The sequence below is a fragment of the Struthio camelus genome, chromosome 7, assembly GCF_040807025.1.
Source record: "Struthio camelus isolate bStrCam1 chromosome 7, bStrCam1.hap1, whole genome shotgun sequence".
In the NCBI taxonomy this organism is placed as follows: Eukaryota; Metazoa; Chordata; class Aves; order Struthioniformes; family Struthionidae; genus Struthio; species Struthio camelus.
Genome location: NC_090948.1, coordinates 15,865,567 through 15,888,493, shown reverse-complemented (window position 1 = coordinate 15,888,493; position 22,927 = coordinate 15,865,567). Strand labels below are relative to the sequence as shown.

Genomic DNA, 22,927 nt, shown 5'->3' with positions numbered 1-22,927 from the left:
CATGTGCCTCCACGTCTTCTCCTGTGGCAGCTGGCTGGCCAGCCCCCACTGCCCCGCGCCTGGCAGACATGACGTGACGCCGTGTATCCAGAGCCGTGTTTATTGCCCTGGGGGCACCGCTGGCACCACCAGGGCTGTGTGAGGGGGGTCCCAGGCCAAGGAGGCTGGACATGGTGGGGGGATGATGCCACTGTCAAGGGCAAAGGGTTTGGGGGTGGCTTCTCCCTCCCCACAGCAGGGTGGGGGCAGGGGCAGATCAGGTGGGGGCACCCTGCTGCTCGGGGCCGGCGTGCCCAGGGCAGTCAGGAGACCGAGGCCCAGAGCTGAATAGGGGTGTCTGAGCTGGCACCTCTGTGCCAACAAAACAGGGGAACCCAGGAGTCCGGCTCGGCTCTTCACCCACGAGGCCTTGTTCCTCTGGGGCACGAGAGCTGGGTGTCTGGGGCACTGCTGACCCCGATGGCACCTTGCCCAGTCCTGTCCTGCCGTGGGGCTGGGTTCTGGGTAGTGCCCTGATGCTGGAGGTGGCAGTGAGGAACACAGGGGCACGGGCCATCCCGAGTCATCTGCCTGTCCCTGGGACTCGAGGCAGGCACTTGCCCCTGCCGGGCCCTCAGTGCACCCCCCCCCCCCCCCCAGGTTGGGGGATGCAGGAGCAGAGCTGGGTGGGGGCGTTTAGGGACAGTGGCTCCCCTAAGTAGTGCCATGGAGCACAAGAGCCCTGGGGGAGCCAGATCCTTCTCCGGGGCTCTTGAGGGCATGCGAGGACCATCCCCTCCAGCACATTGTGCTGGCGGGGGCGGGGGGACACGACAGGGCTGTGCCTGACACCCCCAGCCCCAGATTTTCACTGGTATTACATGGGAGGGGAGCAACCCCTCTCCATGCTGGGGGTGGGAGGAGGGACCCGCGCCCAGGGATGCACCCCCATGCCACCACAGGCCCTGGCTCCCGTGTGTGCGGCCCCAGCACAGCGGCCGTCAGTCTGGCTCCAGTGGTGGTGTCTCGCTGCCAGCTGCCGTGTCCCAATCTCTCCCTGCTGGCTGGCAGCGCCCTGTAGAGACAGGGCAGAGCGTGGCACTGCAAGGGGCACGGGCAGAGCCCCGCGGCAGCAGGTGCCCCATCCCCGGGGCGCAGAGCAGTGCCACACAGCGACTCGCAGGCACGTGCTGCCCCAGGGGCTGGGCCAGCTCCCTGCAGGGCCCTGCCCCACATCTCACCTGGGGCTGCTGTGCCCATCTTGGAGCGGGCGCTCGCAACCTCGCTGTACGCTTTGCCTGTTGCCCGGGCCCCTCCTGGGTGCGCGGGGACGTCGGCACCTCCTCCTCGCCCCAGCTCCGTCCCTCGCTGAACCGTCCTCTCTGGGAGAGGAAACCCTGGAGGGGGAGATGTCAGAGAGCGGGCACAGGCTGGCACAGCCCCTTCCCTGCTCGGCAGCGCCCACGGCACCGAGGCTGGATCGTGCTCCTCCCCGAACGCCACCAGCGCCCAGGCCCTGCCTGGTGGTGGGAAGGCACCTCGGCCCACAGCGAGCCGGGCAGGCTCCGCGCGGCCACCCCCAAGCTCCCAGCACGCCCACTCCTCACCCACCTCTCACCAGCCGTCTGGCTCCGAGGCACCCGCGCTCCACGGGCTGGGGGACACCCAAAGGGGCAGGCTGAGTCCGTGCACGCAGGACAGCGTCTCGCTCTCACCTGGACAGACAGACAGACAAGAGACAGAAACCCTCCCCACCGCCCCGTCTCCACCTTCAGCCAGCCTCTGGCTCCTGCCTCCAGCTCGTGGCCACCAGCGGTGGGTTTTTATACATAAATAGAGCTCCCAAATTTAAATAGATTTTTTTTTTTTTCCTCTCTCAGTCTTTTGTACAGCAAGTCTCAAGTGAGTGAAAAGCCAAAGGAACCGCCGAGCCCGAGCCTGGGCCCAGCCCGGCGCTTCGCTTCAGGAGGTAGTTTCGCCTGAGTCTTGTAACACTGCTGGCAAGGGCTGGGAGAAGGGGCCGGGGCGAGAGCTGGAGGGGAGGAGGGTCCCGGGGGCCAGGCACGCCGGGGCCCCCCCGGCCCCTACACGGAGCTCTCGTCCAGCTTCTCCACCAGCTGCGTGTGTTTCCGCTTCTCCAGGATTTTGCTGAGCTCCTCGGTGAAGGAGGCGCTGTACAGCGGCGAGGCCAGCGGCTCCTCCTGCTGCTGCAGCAGCATGTAGCTGTTGCCGTTCATCTTGCGCAGCATGTTGGGCAGGGCGCCCACGCCGTTGGTGAGCTCGGAGGGCAGCGGCGGGGGCGGCGGGGGCGCCGCGGCCGGCAGCTCCTTGGCCGGGGTCACCGCGGCCGTGGGCGCCTCGCCGGGGATGATCTGCAAGCAGCCGTCGGGGTAGGCGAGCCCATCCTCGTCTTCATCGTCGTCCTCCTCCTCCTCCTCGCGGCCCTTGCGGAGGCAGTTGGCCGAGACAGTCTGGAGCTCCACGCTGGAGGCCCGGGGCTCCCCCAGGATGTACTTGCCCTTGCGCTTCTGCAGGCAGGACACGTAGAGGAGGACGCTGCTGAGCACCACACACAGCCCCACCAGGATGGTGATGGCGGAGATGTAGACGACCTTCACGTCTCCGGCTGCCTGGCTGGCGGCGCGGGGCCGAGGCGGCAGCGTGGCAGCGGCGGCGCGGGGCAGCTCGGGCAGCACGGTCAGGCGGTAGGCGGCCAGCAGCGTGCGCAGGCCCCGCTCCTCGCCGTAGCAGCGGTACTCGCCGCTGTGCTCAGGCAGCGTGTCCGTCACCAGCAGCCCGTCCACCCCGACGCGCAGGCGCTCCTGCCCCGCGCCCGGCGCCTCCGTGCCGTTCAGCAGCCACACGGCCCGCGCCAGGTTGGAGCGCTGGTCGCAGGGCAGCAGCACGTCGTCGCCCCGCAGCACCGTCCGGTTTTTCCGCGGCAGGGAGGCTGCGGCGAGAGAGACAGCATCGCACCGCGGGCCTGGGCGGGCAGCAGGGCCCACCGCCCCTCGGGCTCTGCCCTGCCAGCCGGCACGCGGGCAGGACGGGACGGAGGCGCTCCCCGGCGAGGTGCGGACTCACCCCGCGCGCTGCTGCTCCGGCATCCCTCGTTGCCGTGCTGCACGTCCTGCACCAGCCCCGCGCTGCGAGACAGGCGGGCGTCAGCGACCGGCCCCCGCTTCCAGCTCCCCCGGGTGCCGGGCAGGGTGCCCCGGGCCCTACCTGTCCGCGGAGGCCGTCTCCCGGCAGGCCTGGCCGTCCCAGGCGCAGTAGGGGTCGCGGGCCAGGATGCAGTCATAGCAGGAGGTGTAGCGGGCGCAGGCAGCCAGGGGCACCTGCAGGATCCCGCTGGCCGCCCCCACGTACAGGCTCCTCTGGGGTGGGGGGGCAAAGGGCTGGCTCAGGACATCGCCCTCCACACCGGCGTGAGACCAGGCAGGCCGTGGGGCACCTGGACACCCCCCAGCGCAGCGCCAAGCCCGCCCTGCAGTGCAGGAGCACGGGGCAAGGACCTCCGTGCAGACCAGCGCTGGTGCCTCCAGGTGCCGCCCAGCGGGGAGGCAGGTCCCACCACTGCTCTGCCGGGCTCCTTGCCCCATGCATCCGGGCCATGCACCCGGACGTGTCCCCCCACTTTGGCTGCCCCTTACCTGGGTGCGGGACACCACCAGGGTCTCCACGGGCTGGGGGTCCCCGAACACCTGCACCTCCTCAATGATGTGGACGCCAGAGCCCAGCACCACGGCCTTGTGGATCCAGCCGTCTCCTGGAGGGCAGAGCGGGGCGATGAAGGAGCTGATGGTGCTGAGCACCGTGCTGAGCAGAGACCTGGCAAACTCGGCCCACGCTCACCCGTCCCCATGAAGAGCACGTCGTAGGAGTGCCCGTCGAGAGCCTGCACCCGGTCCACCGCCAGCTGGCTGTAGGCCACGTTCTTCTTCACCAGCAGCGGCTCCCCGCCGGCCGGCTTCACCTCCTCGAACATGAGGGGGTGCAGCTTCACGAAGTCCAGCACGCTGTTGGGCAGGTCCTGCGAGGAGTTGTAGCCCTTCCTGCGGGAGTGGTCCGTGATGCACTGCCCGGGGGAGACACGGATCAGGGGGGACAGGGCTGCCGCGCGCCCTTGCCCTCCCGCCCCACGTCCCCGGGCACTCACGGAGCCGGGCCGGGGCTCGGGCACCCTGCCGTCGTAGCGGGACCACTTGCGAGCCGAGTCCTGGTACTCCATGTAGGGGCCCTCGAAGGCTCGCTGCACCTCGGAGATGCTGTAGCGGCACACGGCCGAGGCCTCCATGGTCCTCCTGGGGGACAGAGCGCAGCGTGAGACACGCAGACCATATCTACCCTTAATGCACCGCCACGGCCTCCATCTGCGCATCCAGTGTCCCACACATCTCCACGAACTTCTCCAGCGCCCCTGGGCAAACGCGCAGCAGGGATGCACCCTGCAGCGGGGAGTCCCGCAGATTAACGAGGGCGAAGCCGGGACGCTCCAGCATTTCCCTCCATCCTCTGCTCTTCACCGCCCTGTCCCAGCAATGCCCCGCTCCCGAGCTGCGGCGAGGGCTTTAGTCAACTCCTTGCACCGCCTGCACGGCCGCAGGGACGCCAGCCAAGCTTAGAAACCACCCCTCGCCCCCAGGCCCCGCTCACCACTGGGCCGAGAGGGTGAAGGTGGCGTAGAAGACGGTGCTGGGCCAGCCGCCCCTGTCCAGGCTGCACACGCTCCGCAGCACCTCGTAGTAGGGGATGTAGCAGACCAGGCGGGCTTTCATGAAGGACGTCCACTTGCGCTGCAGGATCTTCTTCCCGCCCAGGTCGCTCTGCAAGGGTGGAGAGGGACCGTTGTGGCCGGGGCCAGGGTCGAGTGGGGAGGGCTCAGGGCGTTTCGCTCCCCAGGGCTGTTTGCCAGCCCCACGTCATACAGGAGGATGCCCGCGTTGGGGGCTTCCCCAAAAAGCGAGCCTCCCGCGCACGCACCAGGACCCCACGGGAGCAGGAAAAGACCAGGGCTGAGAGCTGGGGACTGAGATAAGCCGCAGCAGGAGGGATAAAAGGAGGCAAGCTGTAGTCTTCCCTTGGGCCGTGCATCCTGCTCTGCCCCTGCCTCAGTTTCCCCTGAGGTGCAAACACAAGGGCCCCGGCGCCAGGAGGGGCCGGCCCTTCGCTGCCCGCGGCCGGCAGCATCCCTACCTTGCACACGCGGGCCACCCTGGCCACCCGGGCCGCCTGGCTCTTGTCGAAGAAGGACGTGGTCTCCTCGCCGGCCCGCTCCGTGAAGAAGTAGTAGATTTTGTCGTCGTCACCCACGGGGCTGTCCCGGCTCTCACGGACCAGCACGGAGGCCACGAACTCGGCATCTGGGGGACGCGGAGACAGAAGTTGGAGACCTGCAGCGGGGGTCTGTGCCCGGCTCCCTCCCTGCCTCGGTTTCCCCTTGCAGTGGACCAGGTGGGAGGAGGCCAGGACGCCCCGGCGCGCTTCCCCCGCCTCTGCCCCAGGGGATGGCCTGGGCCCCACCACCGGCCCCAGGGCCCACGGCGGGGACGGGCACGGCTCACCGTTCAGCCAGTGCAACGGGGACTCCTCGGTCTTCAGCGGCCGCTGGTGCAAGTTCCTCCTGATATCAGGGAGGCTCCGAAACTCGTAGCGCGTGGCCGTGTACAAGCCGCCGTCTGGGCAGGGCAGAGACCCGTGAGCACGGCCCTGGCCCGTGGGCCACGGGGACAGCACGGACCACCCCGAAAGCAGCTGGCATTCGCGTGCCCCGGGCGGCGGAGGAGGAAAGAGCAGGCCCCGGTTTGCTAAGGGGCTGCAGCCCCCCGCAAGCTGGGGTGCCCCCCCGGGGGGAGCCCAGGGGGACAGGGACAGGGTCGGTGGCATCCCAGATGTCACCACCAGGCTCGGGGAGGGTGCTGCTTACCCACGATGAGGCCGGTGTAGCCGCGGGAGGGGTCGTACGGGCATTTCTCCTTGCCTTCCTCGAAGTGGGATGGTAACGTGAACCCGTCGGCATCCTGGCGGGCCAGGAGGGGACCCGGTGAGCCAGGAGGGGACCCGGTGAGCCAGGAGGCTCAGCCCCACGTGCCCCCTCCTGTGCCAGGGCCAGGCTCTCCGCGGGGGCTGCCAGCAGGGACAAGGCAATGCCACGGCCATGCCCTCCCTCCGGGCAAGACAAACCCTCCCCGGTGCCTTCCTCGCACCACGGCGGAGCAGCCAGCACGGTGCTCCAACCCGGGAACCCTCTGGAGCTGGGACTGGGCCAGCAGGATCCTACAGGATCCCAGGACAGCCCACGGCCCCACAGACAGATGTCACCGCTCGGCCACGCGCCGGTGACCCAGCCAGCCCTGGGCCCCGTCACCTCCCCGGCTCCGGGAGGAGGGACGTGGGCAAAGGGCAGTGAGTCACCCCGGTGCAGCACGGAGGCAGTCACCACACGGGGGTTAAAGTCCGGCTGCCGAGGGCCACGGCGTCCTCCGGCCGCCCTGCGCGGCGGGGACCCTCGGACTGGCACATCTCCGGGCAGGGACTGCTGAGTCCGCCCCAGCACCGTCCCCGACACCGTCACCAGCACGCTCGCCACGGCCACAGCCAGCCCCCAAGGGGACCGGATGGAGGGCCGGGGAGGGCGGTAAGGGCTGCTTTGGGAAGGGATCTTGCAACCCACAAGCCTGGGACCGTCCCGCAGCCTCGGCGCCAGCCCGGGGACACACTGGGGCACCGGGGCCGCTGACACCCTCAGGGACAGGCAGGAGCCGGTGCGGCTGCCGGGGACGGCTGGCGGGACGCCCAGCACGGAGGGGACGGCCGCTCCGGCACGTCCCAGCCCGGTCGCCCCCGCCGTCCGGCACGGCCTCGATCGCCCGGCCCGGCTCCCGCTCCCTCCGGGGTCAGAGTCCGACACGCTCCCAGGGCCGGGCCGGGGACGCCCGGTGCCTGCGTCACGCCGGCTGCGCCCCGGGCGCCCGCCGCCCCAGCCCGGCCTCACCCGGCGCCGGGGAGCAGGCAGCAGCCGACGTTTCCAGCAAAGCAAAGGAAAGGCGAAGGCCGCCGCAGCGTTCCCGCGGCCGCTTTGGAGAGCTTTTCCCCTCCAGGCTGCTCCGCTCCCGGGCCCTGCTGCGGGAGCCCACGCGGCGCCGGGGCGGGAACGGCGCGGGGTCGTGGTTTGGGGGTGGCAGGGGAGGCCGGGGGCTCGACCACCTCGGGGTGACCCGAAGCAGGGTGGCAGCGCCGGCCGCCTGCACTCACGATGGGGGCGCAGAGCGGGTGGAAGGCGTACGTCCCGCAGGCGTACAGGTGCGTGCTGTTCAGCCGCTGCAGAAACCGCACGTGGTTGAAACACTCGGTCTGCGGAGGGGGAGGACGAGCGTCACGGCTGGGGACGAGCGCCGGCGGCCCCTCCTCGCCCAGCGCCCCGCGGCCGGCGGTACCTTGTTGTTTTTGCCCTTCTGCAGACAGTCCATCTGCTTCTCCGGAGATGCTTCCCAGCGGATCTGCAACGGGAAGAGGGGCTGTCGCTCCCTGAACCCCCCCGCCCCGACCCCCCTCCGCCGGGGGGGCTGAGCCTTTACGAAGGGCGAGACTGCATGTCCAGAGCAATGGGATTTGGGAAAGCTTTACTAACCCAAAACACCAGCCCTTTCTCTGGGCTGCAGTTAGCTTCCCGGCCAGCCCCAACCCCGCACGACCCACGTGAACCGCAGTCGCCAGCGTCGCGGCGCGCCGGCTGCGGGAACGCCAGGCCGGAGGGTTGAACGCCCTCGGACCCTCTCGCCGGGGGGGCGGCAGCGGACCGCTCGTCCCCGGGAGGGACGGGGACCGCAAGGGCTGGGAGGAGACGCGCCGGCACGGCCGCGGGCAGCAACAGGCTGGGGCCACCAGCGCAGGGGAAAGGGGCAGAGGGCTGGGGGAGAAGGGCAAAGCACGTGCCAGGAGACCTGGGGACGGATTTGGGGAGCGGAGGGGACGGCCGCTGGGGGGCAAGGCGCCGCTCACCGTCCGGTGCGAGCCGTCCGCCACGTCGCTGGAGTTGAGGGCGAAGATGGCCCCCCTGGCGCCCACGTAGAGGACGCCGCGCTCGTCCTCCAGCAGCAGCGTGGTGTAGTTCAGCGCACGGGCGCGGAAGCGCCGGACGCCGGAGAGCTCTGGGCGGGCGAGGAGAGAGCAGGGCTGCAGCTGGCCGCGGCTCCAGCGCGCCAGAGCTCAGCCCGCCCGGGCCGGGAGGGCGCCAGCACCCAGCTCCAGCCCAAGCCAGCTAAACCACCATGGGAAACCACCCTGCCTGCCGCGGCCCCGGCTTGGAGAAATCCCCTTCTCGCAGGGCACGGGTGCTGCTGGGTGAAAACCCCCAGGAGCAGAGGTCGAGCTGACGTGCAGCATCCATCCCCCGGCAGAGGGGCTCGTGCTCCCCAGGCTTTGCCCGAAACCATCCCTGGGAAAGACCTGGCCTAGCCCAGGCTCAAAGTTTCCAGGTTTCTGGGGCTCTCCGCTCCCTGCCAGGGCTGATTCCCCCGAGCAAAGAGCCGCAGCCATCCCTGGGCTTTTCTTCCCCGGCAGCCACCGTCGCAGAGACCCACGGAGCTTGCAAAGTAGGGCAGCCCGGCCGCAGCCCCGGTGCGCTATCTCGCACAAAGCTTTCGCGGCCCCGGCGCAGCTTGACGGGGAGCGAGAGAAAAAGCTCAGCAGCAGCAGCAGGGAGGCGAGGAGCCGGGGCTCGCGGCCAGCCCCGACCTGCTCTCCCCGCCGGCGCAGCGGCCAGCGCGCCCCGTCTCTGCCCCGGGGTAGCAGCACGCCGCCGTCAGCCTTCCCCGGCCCCGCAACGGTGCGGAGCAGACCTGAAAATAAAAACCTCTTTTAGGGGGAAAGGTTCAAAGCGGTCTCCTCCGCAAAGCATTCAAAAGCAGACTCAAGTTTCTTTCCTGTTTTCTCTACAAACACATCTGTTTTCTTCCCTGAACCTCTACTGAAAACGCTGGCTGGGATGTTAGCAAACACTTCACGCTCAATAGCGGAGGTCTGGGTAAGAGAGAAAACAACGGCCTGGTGAGAAACGGAACTGAAACGCAGCAGTCTGTCAACATTTCCCCCCCAAATACCAGAAACAAGTCAGCTTTTACTGGGGTCTAGCAGATCTCACCGCAGACCCCAGCCTGAGCCGGGAAGATGAACAAATGCTTGCAGGGCGCTTTGGAGGTACGCGCCAAGCAGACGCTGCCGGGTGCCAGCAATTACAGCAGGAGCAAAGCAAGCGGGAAGGTCTGGTAGGAGGTGAAAGGCGCTAATTGCTTTCAGGCTCACAGTGGAAAATTCTCCTCGTTAATTAAAGCTGCAGTCCGGACTCCAGAGCTGTGAGCATCCATGTCCAGCAAGGACCTGCCACACTGCTTAGCCAACTGCGAGAGGAAGTGAAAACAAGCCCGCAGGGACCCTCCGGGCAGAGCGAGGTCTCAAATGAACCCAACCAGCCCAAAGGGAAGGATGCAAAAAATTGAACCAAAACTGCAGTGAAACGGGGCGGCTTTTTGCAGCTGACCTGAAAGCTCTGCCCAGCATCGCTCTCACCCACCTCATGACCCTGCAGTCACGGTCTCCTCCACGCCTACTGCTCCCTACCCCAGAAGTCAGCAGCAAAACTCACCAGCAATAAAATCTCTCTCTCTACCTTAACCCAGGCCCAGCCACAAGGGGAGGGCGCAGGGGCTGCCTGGACCTGTCATCGCGCTGCGTCTTCTCTCAGAGCCAAAGTCACCCCAAATTTCCCCCTCCAGCCCCCAGGCTGGTGAAGGTAAACACAGTCACAACGCACTAAAGACCTTGCAGGAAAGACCCCAAGTCTCAACTGCCACCGCCAAGAGCCGTGCACCCCCAACAAGCCCTTCCTGCTGCCCCTGGCATCCCATCTGCGCTGGCACTTGGATGCCTGGCCAGAAAGCAAAGCCCGGGGGCATCTCAGCTGCCGGCAGCGGCATCATTTATGCCATGTTTCCTCCTGCTCGCAGGCCATCACCCCCCGGCGCATCTGTACGGAGTCATGTCCATCCCTTTGGAGCAGCCTGCCCTCCTCCTCCGCCATGGAGGAGAAGCAGCGGCCAGTTAAGACCTAACTTATAAAGACCTAAGCCTTTAAAACCGTCCCATCTCTTTTAGGTAAGTCCAAAAAGAGGGAAAAAAGCGTGGGTTTTTCCTCCTGACTTGCTTGGAGATTCCCAGCAGCCCTTTTCTTGGGCCAGCACCCCCACCATCCCTGGGTGGCCTGGATCTGTCTCGAGGGACCGGCCAAGAGCGTCTGGTGCTGACAGTCGAATTTCCCTCAGCCTCTCTGGCCACTTCCCGGACACCTGGGTTCAATTGTCTCGCAGACGCAGGGCTGTGCCCCATGACTGCCCGCTGACCTGGCGGGGACGTCCCCGCCGTGCAGCTACCCGGCTCGTGGACGCCCGGCACAGCCTCTGCCGGCCGACGGGGCGAGACGCTCCCTGCAAAGGGAAGGCACCTTGGGAGGTCTCAGGTCCTGCTCGAAGCAGGGCCAGCACCAAGCCAGTCAGATCTTGAAAACCTTCAAAGAAGGAGATGCCACCACCTCTCCCATTGCAGCCCTCACGGGGAAAAAGAGAGGGCACCCGGCGCATGCTCTTACCGTCAAAGGTGACCGTCGTCCTGGGGGTGGCGTCCAGATCGGTGGCCGAGCGCCGTGACGGGTAGCCCATCGCCGCTGCCACGCACAGGGCCGTCAGGAGATGGACTGTGCCTCTGCTCATCTTCCCCGGCCCCCCGGCCTGGGGAAGCTGGTCCCGGCGACGGGCTCACCAGCTCCCTGGGACCAGCGTGGCCGCCGAGCGCTCCTGAAACGCAGAGCGCCAGATCAGACACCCCGCTTCCCCCACACGCCACAAGCCCACGGGCTTCGCAAGGAGCGGGGCCGCTCGGCGAGGCTGGAGGCAGCACCCAGACCCGGGCTCCTGGGGGAAACGCAGGGCAGAGACGGGGAGGAAGAACGCGACGGCAGGGGAGGACGGGACGGAGGTGGGAGGACAGGAGGTGCCTGCCCTCCAGCCAGCCCCCCAGGGAAAAGCAATCCCTCGTTTGTCAAAGGGGAAACTGAGGCACAGTGCAAGACCGCGGTTTAGTCTGAGGTGTGCACCGGGCAGCGACGGGAGTTCGGACTGAGCATCGTCCCCGCAGTGTCCCCCGGCTCAGGCTCTGCGCTCTCACACCAGTGACGTTCGTTTGCTGAGCGTGATTAAAAACACAGGCGAGAGGAGGGAGGCAGCGCCTGAGCCCCAACAGATCAGCTTCCCTGCAGGAATTTGCATGCCAAAGGGCCCCGGCCGGGACAGGACGGAGCAGCGACGCGAGGCCGGGAGACACGGCAGGAAGAAGGGGACGTTTCCTTGGATAAGCCAAGAGGGGCGCCGGGGGTGAACGGGGCAGGGGCCCCCCGCCACCCGGCCCCGTCCCAGCAGCGAGCGGGAGCCGCTGAGACCAGCCCGCCGCTGGCATTGGGGGCGCATATTTGCAAACTACAGCCAGGCAACGGGTCAAGGCAGGGAGAAAGCTGCACAGCGTCCGGGGCAGGAGGCGACGTGCTCGCCGCGGCCCGGACGGGCATCGGGCAGCATCAGCTCGCTGCGGCGGGCGTTCAGCACAGCACCGGCGGGTGCTTCCCGCGCTCTCGCCCCGGCTCACGGTGCCTTTCCAGCGCTACCCGCTGCGCCGCCAAATCCCGCCTGCTGCAAGCGCGGCAGCAGCCAAGGAAAGGGAACGTAAAGGAGCTATTCTTGCCGGGCTGCCGAGAGATTTTCCATCGCATCCCACCTGAAAAGGGCGGAAGGGAAAGGCCCTGTGAGCACCTGCTGCAGCTCCTGGGGAGCCAAAGGGCTCTGCTCCATCCCCAAAAGTGCCCGGATGGGATCGATGCACGTCCAGCCAGGCCAAAAGCCCTGCAGTCCCTTTAGGAAGTGAGAAGCTGGACAGGAAAGAAAGGAAAACCCCAAACATGTGCAGAACAGATCTCCTCACCACCAGAAGAGCCCAGATGTTTCTTATTTTCCATCCTCCTCCTGCCGACCCAGGAGAAACAGGCTCCTCTTTCTGGGCAGAGCACCTGCGAGGCGACGCGTGCTGCTGCCTCCCGTCTCCCAGCCCTGCTGCAAAGCCCTCGAGTGGGAAGCGCCCCCTGTTTTTTGGGAAGGACACGTACCCTTGAGACACTTGTCCCCAGAGTTTCCCCCCCAGAAATCAGGAACCTCTGGCGGACAGAGGTCCGGGGCCAGGACGGTGCAGACCACAAGGAAAGCACGGGCCAACGCAGGGCAAAGGAAAACTGATACAGGAGCCATGTGGCATCTTCATCAAGTCTTCTCAAGAGAGAATGGGTTTGGGTTTTTTTTTCCCCCCGCCAGCGTTTTTCCACTAGATTTCAGTTTCTCTTTCATCAAAGCTGCCTTGAAGTTTAGTATCTACCTTGGATCCCAGTTCCAGCCAGCAAGGAAACCTTGGCCAAAGCCACGTACCGACCTCCTCCTGCGAATCCCGCCTGAGCCAGGCGCGCCGCCCACCCCGCCGGCGAGGCGCAACCCCAGCGCGGCCCCCCGCGGGAAAACCCGCTGCGCGGCCCCCCCGCAGGAGACCAGCTCAGGGCCGCGGGCGAGGGGGGCCGCGCGCCCGCCATGCCGCTCGCCTCGCCCCAAGCCGCCCGTGCGTGCGGAAGCGGCTAAGGAGGAAAGGGACAGCCGGGTGACTCCGAGCGGGAGGCCTCCCCGTAAAGCAGTGAGTGCTGACGTGTTTGCTTAGTATTTTATATATATATATATATATATATATATATATATAAAATTTATATATGTGTGTGTGTGTGTGTATATATATATATATGTATGTATGTATGTGTATATATATATATATATAAACCAAATACCTAGCCCTCTGGAAAAGCTGTTCAAACACGCTTGCTGCAGACGGTTCCCCTAAAGCAAATACCTCACCCGGCTTCAGACCGAGGGGAGCTCAAAGCAAAACCAAACGAAAGCCAAAAGGGCTTCCGGAGACGAGAGGAGAGGCTGCGTTTCCCAGCCAGAGTCCGTCGTGCAGTGAAACCGTCCCTTCTCCCAGAGCGGGTGCCAGAGCCCCCTGCCCCAAAAGCGGGTTCCCGCCAGGCCAGGTGGGAACGAGGCACGCAGGGAAGCGGCGCCCGCTCCCGCGCTAGCCAGGCCCACCCAGGCCGCGGCAAAATCCCCACGTCGCCTCGCACCAGCCCCAGCGCAGGTAACCGCGCTGCGGGGCGGGGGGCGACAACTGACAACCGTCGCCTTCTCGGCCCCGAACCTGCTCAGGACGCTGCCAATAGCTGTGTTTAATAAAGCAACGAAAGGCGCCGGCAGCCGGCTGGCCGGCCGGTGCGCTGCCTGTGTCGCCCGCCAGCGCGCAAGCCCTGAGCTTCGCTTGCTGCTCGCGCGAGGAGGCGACCGGGCCTCCGTTGCTGAGTGAACGCCGCACGGCAACCTACCCCCCCGGCTAAAATTTAACCAGCCCGAGCACGGAGCTGGCACAGAGGAAAGAAAGAAAGAAAGAAAAGGAAATGAGAGGGCAGCGCTGGGCGGGCAGGGGCAGCCCACCATGCCGGCCCACGTCTCTCACAGCCTCCATGCAATCGCCGTTGGGCTTTTTTTTTTCCTTTTTCCAGAGGAGCAACTACACCCATTCACCCATTTCCAAAGGCTCCTTTGCCCAAGATCAGATGTAACTTTGTCCTAAAGGACAATTAATCAGTCAGCCGTAAGCGCCGGTTAATGTTTTACTCCGAAGGGAAGGGCTGCTCCGGGTTTTTTTTTGTTGTTGTTGTTTTCTCCCTTTCTCCGGGAGGGAGAGAAAGAGCAAGCGGGTGTTGAAATCACCCTGCCCCAGCTGCACCCGGCCCCCCCTCTCGTCCCGGTGCGGCACCGTGGCGGCCGCACTCAGCCAGGCCACGAGCCGAGCGCCTCGGCAAAACCCACCGCCGCCGCCGCCGGAAAAGGAGAAAGCACCCGCGCTGCGCCCCCCCCCCCCGCCCTGGCACGCGCCGCCGGCGCAGCAAGGGTTAACGCCAGCCTGCCAGCGGGCGCTGCAGCGATGCTCCACTTGCTATTGAATCCTTCACCTTTCCTCCAAGTGGAAAGATAAGAGATGGGGGGGGGGACCTCCCCTGCTAGCGATCTGGAGAGGAGCTACAAGTAGTTTATGGGCTTGGAGCCGTTCCCGCCGGCGGCGGCTGGTTCCGCGCGGCCGCGAGGTCTCGGGCGGCCCCCGGCCTCGGCTCCGCCAGGAGACCGCCGACGGGACACGCTCTTCCTGCCGACCGAGCGGGGAAACTGAGGCACGGGGGGGTGGTGGCGGCGGGGGGGGGGTCTTCTCGCACCCAGCACAGCTGCTGCCTTGGCTGCCGTTTGGGGAAGCAACCTTCGCTTTTTAATATTAAGGGAACGTGGTAGAAAAACAAAATGCTGGGTGAAATCATCTCTTCTGCGGATCAGGCCGAGCATCCGTCCCTGCTCCGGGGACGGCTCCGAGGGCCTCGTCCTCCGCACACGCACGCCGCATCGGAAATAAAAATAAACTCAAGACAGAGCAGGCTAATGCAATGCCGCGCCAGGGCTCCTCAACGGAGGCAGCACGCGCCAGGCGCGGCGAGGGCAGCTCGCAAAACGCGCGCCGCTACGGCGTTTCAAGGAGCCGGAGGGAGATCTGCGGAGCGGGACGCGAGGCTCGCCCGTCCCGCCGACCCCGGCTCCGGGGACGGCTCGCAGCAGGGCCGCGCGGCCATGCCTCTCGCCCTCCGCCTCCTGCAACCTTCCCCGCAACGGAGCTGAGGTTTCCCACCCGGGCGGCCGCGCGAGCTGCCCCTGAAGCTGCAGCTGAAACAGTTCGACCCGCTCCCGGGAAAGCACGTACGTGGGGTGTTGCACCTCCGACCCGCGCCAAAGGGTCTCCCCAGCCCCTCGGCGCCACCGCCTGCCCCTACCTGACGGCGAGTCAGCCCCCCTGCTGCCCCTCGGAGCCAGCCTCTGCTTTAACCCCCCCGCCCCGGTGCGCAACACGCAGCCCCCAGCCCATTCTGGAGCACACGTTACCCCCCCGGCGCTGCATCCGCCACTAACGAGTCCCTCCAGGCTGCTCTCGCAATTGCAGGTTTGCACCAAGCCCTCCACCAATCGCTCACTTTCAGAGCGAGCGCGGTGCAGAAGAGACCCCCCCCCCACTCCCCGAAATGAGAAAGGGAGCTGTTTGCCCAGCGCAGCCAGGACACCGAGCCGTCAGCCCGGGCTGCCCAAACATCTCCTCCGCACGGTGCTCGGGACCTGATTTGCCAGGTTGCCCCGGGCCGGTCCCGGCACCACCGGCGGGGAGCCGGGCGGCAGCGCCAGGGAGCGGACGCGGCTCGCACCGTCGGCCGCCCGGCTCCCAGCCGCGCTGGCTCGCGCGCCCCCCTTGCTTCGCCGCAGGGACTCGGGCAACGGAGCGCCGCTGGTGGCCCGCGCGCCGGCTGCCTGCGAGAGACGCGTTTTTGTAAGGAGCGGATGCGTTTCAACGGCGCGGCTGCAGGTGCGGGAAGGAGCGAGAGCAACAGGGGAGGGGACGAGCCGTAGACCGCGAGTCGCAGCAATTTTGTTTTCCCCCAAGAAGCCGGCAGACCGGGGCTCGAGAAACACCGCGAGAGCCGGCGACGCGCGGGAAGAAGGGCCTGCGCGGGGCTTGTCAGACAACGTTAACTCAGGCTCTTCCTGACTTCCAAGACTTCGGAGCCCGGCGAGCGGATTACCAAGTGTCCGTCGGCGGCACCCGGCACGAGGTGTTCGGCTCGAGCCCGAGCGGCGCCGCGGGCACCCGGCGAGGGGCGGCAGCGGGGGACGAGGCGCGTCCTGCGGCCGCGGGAACGCGCCGTGACCTCGGCCAGGAATTCGCTCCCGGGAGGGAGGGGGATCGTCGCAGGGCCAGGCTGGCGCTGCTGCGCTGCGCCGCATGGAAGTTTCTCAACAAACCCCGATTTTTGTCAACAACGGCAAGGAAAAACGCTGGCTTGTCAAAACTCCTTCGGGGAAAGGGGATTTGCGATCAGTTTGGGCGATGGCGAAAGGGGAGGGGAGGGCTGCACAGGAACGGAGCGGCCCTCCGCGCGCTCCTCTCCGAGCGATCGCAGGTCATTCCCAGCAGCTCCCCGCTGCAGCGCTTCAGCTGAGGCGCGCGGAGGCTTTGGCGCTTCGCGCAGCCCCGACGTCTCTACTGTGCCCAGGGACCAGCCTGTGGGCAGCAGCAGGGAGCCTGAGAGCCCCCAGGGCCAGGCGAGACCCGGCTGGTTCGGGGGGCGGCGCGGCGGGGTCACCTTGCAGCCCCGCAGGCTGCCGGTGCGCGCGGGGCGCCCCGCAGACCGTGCAAACCAGCTCCCCGTTTCCCCGGCACGGCAGAGCGCAGCGCGTGCGGCAGAGGAGCGCGCGGAGCTCGCATCCTGCAAGCGTCACTGGCGGGGGTGGGGGGACACAGAAGGAGCCAAGTGATGGATGAGAGCTAAAGGAGGGTCTGTTTGGGATCTGGACCTTTTTAAGGGGGCAATCAGTGCCTACGGGAGTCCTGCAGAGCCAGACGCCTAAATATCCTTACAAAGACCAGCTGCTCCACGAGCAGTAAAGCTAACAAAGCCCGATTTCCTACAGAGTTGCACCTTTGCTCCCCCAACGCCAAGCCTTGCCCTCGGCTGCCCGCAGCACCCCCTGCCCAGCGAGGGGGCAGCGACCAGCCGAGCCGCCCCTCTGCCGAACGGCGGCAATTTGAGCATCTTTGCTTCTTCCCCAGCCGCCCGTTTTCAGAAGCTTGTGAAAACTTGCTCCTCTCCTCCGTCAGGTCGGGCTTGATTTGGGGCAAGAGGTTCAAAAGGGCTGCCAGGGAGCGACGGACAGCTGGGCAGAGGCAGCGCGGCACTCGCGTTCCCGTAGGGAGCTGCCAAATCCTTACAGGAGCCCTGCTGGCATTCCCATCGGGGGGGGGGAGCACACAAAAACCCCACGACGATAAGGAAAGCTGCAGCGGTCCCTGCCTGCTTCCCTCAGACACGGTGAGAGCGCAACCGTGGTTCAGCTGCCTAAGAGGCAACCAAACCACGAGCATCCCCTCAAGAGCATCCCCTTATTTCACTCACTCGTGACCCGGCCAGCTCCACGAAGAGCCGGCAGCCCCGGCTCCTGCAGCCACGGTCCCCCAGAAGGCAGCCGGCTGCCTGTGTTATTCCTTGCCTTCCCGGCCTCTCAGAAAAGCAAAGCGCCCTGGGATTAACAAAAACAAGCTCAGCGTTTATGCTGTTCTGCTACCCGGTAGGTTTTGAAGCCCACCTCAAGATTTTTTGGAAAGCCTACCGAAGGCAAGCAGCGGGGATTTCCGGCTAAATCGGTGGTTATCTTCTCCCTCCCTCCGCTCGCCCCTGGCCAGGCCGGAGCTGTTCCCATCCTACCCTGCTCCTGGAAAATATCACTTGTGCCCTTCCCCAGCACGCCGCGGCGTCCCCGTGCCCCCCCGGTCCGGGGTGATGGATAGCAGGGAGTTTAAGCCACGTTTAACCCCCGTCGCAGGTAGCCATCACGCTGCCCACGAGCCACGTGCCAGGCGCGGAGACAGCTCCGCTCTGCTGCTCCCCGGGCACAGCACAAGTCAGACAGCGAGAGCGCCGTGTCCTCCACACCGGCACAGAGCAATTCACCGTCCCTCGCTGCTCGCACCCCCTCCCCGCCCCACCGCAGCCCCCCGGACGCCTGGGTTCATGGCAGTGCTCTCCCCCCAAAAACCCCACAGCCTTCAGCACAGGCCACGAGTCAAAACAGCTCCGGGGCGCCCAAAAGCGGCCCGGCCTCGCTCCGAGCGGGCCCCTTGCCTGACTGGGGCAAGCAGCGGGGGCTGCAGGGCAAATCCTGCCTTTAGGCTCGCCGGAGGGCGCGGGAGCTCTGCGGGATGCCGCGGCGGCCGGGACGCAGCGCCCTGGGGCTGCCGGCTGCCGGCTGCCGGCGTCGCTGCGCCCGCGCGCACCCCTCGAGGACGGCACGGCCGTCGCACGGAGCCGGAGCGCGCGCCCGGCCGCCGAGGCAGGCCGGCACCCTCGGCCCCGGCCCCGCTGCTTTCCCTCGGGCAGGCAGCAAAACTTCCCCCAGACTTACAATTTAGGTTCAGCCGCGGCGAGCGGACGAGGAGGACGCGGTTCCCGCGGCTCTGCCCCACCGTTGGGCACATCCCTCCCCACGGCCGCGGGCACCCGCACGGAGCGGCCCCAGGAGCCGAGCAGCAACCGGGAAGTGAAAGCCGAGGCTGACGAGAGCGCGGTGGCCTGACTCTGACTTCATCCCCCGTAAACCCTCCTCTACTTCCCCAGCACGCCTCGGCCGCCGAAGGCGGGATGCCGGGGCCGGGGCCCTGGCGTGCAGCACGCCGGGACGCGGCGCAGCAAGGGGTGCAACGACCAGAGCTGCCAGGGTGCAGCCCGCAGCCCATCACGCCGTGCTCAGCCATCTCGAGGACGCCCAAGAATCAGACATAAGCGAAGCGCCCGGCCCAGAGGTTTAAGACAGGGCCTGGGGCGCTCGGCCGCCCCGAGACGACGGGAGATCTCCCGACATCCTCCGTCCGGAGGCCACAGCTTCCTCGCCCGGAGCACCTCCCGCCGCCCCGGCCCGCGGCGCCCGTGCCCGCTCCCAGGGCAAGGCCAGGAGGAACGGGCAAACTCGGCGCTAAGAGCAGCGCCGTCACAAACAGCCGTTTCCCACGCCCTCCCGCGGGGCAAGCCGAGCTTTGCCGCCGGCCGCAGCCCCGCGGCAGACGGACGGACGGGCAGACAGACAGACGGCCCGGCAGCGCCACGGCCGAGCCTCCCTGCGAGGGGGCGTTTGCCGCTTCTTTCACACGCCGCGGCGCGGCTCATCGTAGCCCGCTGGATGCGAGCGAGCTGCAACTCAGCCTTAAAAGGATTTGTGGTGGAAGCACGTTGTTTCCTCAGCAGAAGCAGGAGAGCAATTTTGGAATTAAACTCCCAGGAGCAATTAAAAAGAAAAAACAAACAAAAAACAAAACCCCGAGCCCCAACCCTACGTTTAAAGGGGCATCTCGGAGCCAGCTGGGGGAGGCGGCTGGTGCATCCTCGCTCAGATTTCGGGGCGTTTTGGTCAGTTCAGGACAGTTTGCTTGTCCAGGCCGATGCACTTTGTTACGTCTCACTGGGCCCGTACAATGCTCCACAATGAATTAACTTTGGTGTTTGCTCAGAGCCGGTTTGCCTTCCAGATTCTTTCTGAAGCCAGGTTTGAGCTTCCGAGGCGTTTCTTGGCAGTGCCCGCGGTTCCCACCATCGGGGCCCCGGAGCCCCTGCAAACACGAAGGGTTTCCCCTCCTCGGCCTGGCCAAGGAGCCCCGTTACCGGAGGGAAACTGAGTCCCGCAAAGTCTCAGTGACTTCAGGTCGCATCAGAAGCTGTGGCAATCGCTGGAGTTACACCAAGCTTGCCTGCTTCGAATTCAGGGCTTTGCACCACAAGCCTGGCCCTCTCCATTTTATTTATTCCAAAGATAAACTGTTTTCTTTTCAAAAGTCCAACAAAAACAGACGATAGGAACATTTTTATTGGTTCCAGCTTGAACGATCTTGTTTTCTTCCGTTTCCCTCCAATTAAACTTCAACTTTGGGGTCAAACTTAATTTGACATTCTTTCCAACTTCGCATTCAAAACGGCACGTTACAAGGTTTGCACCCGGCACCCACGCCACGGCGGAGCATTCTGCCGTTTCCAACGTTATTTGTATAAACACAGCTTTGCCGCATTAAAATCAGACCCCAGCTGGATTTGCCTAGGCTTGGCTTTGCCACGGGAAAATCGGGGCTCTCCTTAACTCCGTGCAGCATGCAGAAACGTGGTGGTAGCCGGTAGGGAGCTTTTAAAACCATAGTCCAAAAGAGAAAAAAAAAGAAAGAAAGAAAGAAAGAAAGCGCAAGCCAAAACAAAACCCGCATCTGGTAGCAGCTCTCCAGCCGTGATGGTGACCCCGCGAGGCAGCGGGTGCCCTGGCCAGCGCTGCCCCGAGCCGGCCGGCTCCCCGCCAAGAGGTGCGTGGCGCGAGCGGCTCCCCGGCGAGCCACCTCGAGACGTCAGACGGAGCCGGGCCGGGAAATGGCCCCCCTGCGCCCAGCCCGCTCTTCGCTCCCCTGCGGCAGGGCAGCCGCGGGGCGGCCCTGCCGAGCGCCCCTGGCTCCCTCGGCCCGGTCTCCGACCTGCCAAATTCCCTGAAGCAACCTGCCGGCTCCCCGAGCTCGCTGCGCCGTTGCCGCAAGCGGGGAAACGTTCGCCCGGGGAGGCAGGGGGGCAAGTGAAGGAGAAGTGCACCAAAAAGGTTGTGCATCCCCGTCCCCAACCCCCCACCCGCAGCTGCAACCCAAAACCACCTCTGGAGTCAAGAGAGGGAGGGCGGCGCGCCATCCCTCGGCCCTGCGGCCAGAGCCAGCCCGGCCAAAGCGAGCTCGACCGCGCGAAGCAGGGACGCGTAACCCAGGACACGCGGGCGCCCAAGCACACCCCGGCTGGAGGCAGGCGCTGGTGCGGCGGGGCGCGCGCCTGGCCCCCCCGCAGGAGCGCCCCCGGCCCGCCCTGCCGGCGCAGGGGGAAGAGCAGCCAACGCTCACGGCCGTAGACCCGCTGGCACAAAAACCGGCGTCGCTGTTATTAATAATTTCCCTGCCTCTGGGGGAATCTGCGCTCCTCATCCATTTTGGGCAGCCTCTTTGTCTTCTGAGACTATGCTTCTCGGTACCCAAACGTCTTTTTCGTGCTTCCTCCCCTCCACCCCCCCGGCTCCGAGCGGGTGGTTTGGCAGCCCGTGCTCAAGCCACCGGCCCATCGCGGGTACCGGTGGGGAGGGCAAAGGCAGCCCCAAACCTCTGTCCTGCCTGGGGGCACGACAGCTCCCTCACATCGGCAGAGAGATGCAGCTCTACCCTAAAGCAGCCAAGCCCCCGGCTCACCCCGGGCCCCCCCGGCGCTGAGCCCCAAGGAGGTGAAGCCCCAGGAGCGGCAGCTCGGACGAGCCCCGTCTCCCCGTCCGTCCGCACGGCCCCAGCGGCCCGAGGGGAAGGGGCGGGAGCCAGGGAATTGCACGGCGTCATCTGCATCGCGTTAGGATTTTGTCCAAGCGGGCTGAAACCCCAGCCGCCCCCCAAGGAGCCCCCTCCCCCTCAGCCTCCCCCCACACCGCCAGCGTCACCAGTCCCCTCAGACCCACGACCCCCAACATCTGCTATCCGTAAGGTGGGGTACGGCAAGACCCGGTACAGCTGCAATCCCCACCATGCCCCCAGCCCCTTCATCACCTTCCCTCTCCCCCTCGGCATGTCCCCCTCTCTCCCTTGCCCACGTCCCTCAACCCCACCTCACCCCAGACCCCAAACCTGTCCCCAAAGCAGGGGAACTACACTGCCACTAGACCCTGCACGGCCCTGTCTCCACTCCAGCCTGTCATTCCCAAATCCTCACCAACATCAGCCCCCCAGGCCCCCTCTCCAAGCTGCCTCCAAAGGCTCTGCCCCCCCCTGCTTCCCCCAAGCCATCAGCCCCCAGCACCCCAGCCCCGGCCTCCCACCCCTGTGCCCACAGCCCTGCTCCCCAAGTCCTCTCCAGGGTGCCACACCGCCCTGGCTATCCCCCCGTCCCCGAACTCCATCCACTCCATCCCCTGACACACCAGCCCCCCATGGCACAGTGGCACCCTACAACCTGGTCCCCAAGCGCTGGACCTGTTTTGGACCCTGAGCCCCAGACAGCTCTCCTGGACTTGGACCCCAGAGGGTCAGATCCCTGCTGCTCCTTTCCTGGACCCAGCACCCAGACCCAGTACCCAGACCCTACCCCTGGACTCAGCACCCAGACCCAGCACCCAGACCCTACCCCTGGACTCAGCACCCAGACCCAGCACCCAGACCCTACCCCTGGACCCAGCACCCAGACCCAGCACCCAGACCCTACCCCTGGACCCAGCACCCAGACCCTACCCCTGGACTCAGCACCCAGACCCAGCACCCAGACCCTGCCTCTGGACTCAGCACCCAGACCCAGCACCCAGACCCTGCCTCTGGACTCAGCACCCAGACCCTACCCCTGGACCCAGCACCCAGACCCAGCACCCAGACCCAGCACCCAGACCCTACCCCTGGACTCAGCACCCAGACCCTGCCTCTGGATCCAGCACCCAGACCCTACCCCTGGACCCAGCACCCAGACCCAGCACCCAGACCCTACCCCTGGACTCAGCACCCAGACCCAGCACCCAGACCCAGCACCCAGACCCTGCCTCTGGATCCAGCACCCAGACCCAGCACCCAGACCCTACCCCTGGACTCAGCACCCAGACCCAGCACCCAGACCCTACCCCTGGACTCAGCACCCAGACCCTACCCCTGGACTCAGCACCCAGACCCAGCACCCAGACCCTACCCCTGGACCCAGCACCCAGACCCAGCACCCAAACCCTACCCCTGGACTCAGCACCCAGACCCAGCACCCAAACCCTACCCCTGGACTCAGCACCCAGACCCAGCACCCAGACCCTACCCCTGGACCCAGCACCCAGAGCCGGCCCTGCGGATCCAGCTCCCCGGATCCAGCTGGCCAGACCCAGCACCCCAAACGCTGCCTACAGACCCAGACCCCGCACCGCGCCAGCAGCTGTCCCCGCTCGCTGCTCCCCGGCACTTGCCCGCGGCTCGGCTCGGCTCGGCGCGGCGCGGCGCGGCGGCCCGGCAGGTGCGCTTCGCCTCGGCTCGGCTCGGCTCGGCTCGGCTCGGCTCGGGGCCGCTGGGCGCTGCACGGGGCGGCGCGGGGTTGAGCGGCCCCGGCTCGGCTCGGCTCGGCTCGGCTCGGCTCGGCTCGGCTCTGCGCGGCGCCGCCGAGCCCCGC

At 66.3% G+C, this 22,927-nt stretch overlaps 1 protein-coding gene across 9 annotated transcripts; it reads right to left on the bottom strand.

The window, feature by feature from the left end:
- Positions 1-84: 84 nt before the first annotated feature.
- SEMA4G (semaphorin 4G) lies at positions 85-22,915 on the bottom strand. Of its 9 annotated transcripts, XM_068949807.1 has the most exons (18): positions 12,004-12,719; positions 11,712-11,799; positions 10,622-10,826; positions 7,981-8,129; positions 7,416-7,478; positions 7,234-7,332; positions 5,906-5,999; positions 5,544-5,657; positions 5,176-5,342; positions 4,636-4,805; positions 4,139-4,283; positions 3,835-4,057; positions 3,633-3,748; positions 3,205-3,356; positions 3,064-3,125; positions 1,591-2,929; positions 1,221-1,376; positions 85-1,054 (listed from the first exon to the last, which is right to left on the bottom strand). In XM_068949807.1, the coding sequence occupies exons 3-16, from the start codon at positions 10,740-10,742 to the stop codon at positions 2,064-2,066; spliced, it is 2,541 nt and encodes an 846-aa protein (XP_068805908.1). In that variant the 5' UTR covers positions 10,743-10,826; positions 11,712-11,799; positions 12,004-12,719; the 3' UTR covers positions 85-1,054; positions 1,221-1,376; positions 1,591-2,063. The 9 variants fall into 9 exon arrangements, with proteins under 9 accessions (XP_068805908.1, XP_068805910.1, XP_068805914.1 ...); XM_068949809.1 differs by lacking the exons at positions 11,712-11,799; positions 12,004-12,719 and adding an exon at positions 22,728-22,915; XM_068949813.1 differs by lacking the exons at positions 11,712-11,799; positions 12,004-12,719 and adding an exon at positions 22,728-22,884 and having other exon boundaries at positions 5,544-5,733.
- Between the last annotated feature and the right edge of the window lie 12 nt (positions 22,916-22,927).

Coding starts and splice junctions, on each gene's coding strand:
- SEMA4G (XM_068949809.1), bottom strand. CDS start 10,742: ATGAGCAGAGGCACAGTCCATCTCCTGACGGCCCTGTGCGTGGCAGCG. Junction 4,058..4,138: donor CCGAGCCCCGGCCCGGCTCC/GTGAGTGCCCGG, acceptor TCCCCCGGGCAG/TGCATCACGGACCACTCCCG. Junction 3,749..3,834: donor CGTGCTCTTCATGGGGACGG/GTGAGCGTGGGC, acceptor TCTGCCCTCCAG/GAGACGGCTGGATCCACAAG.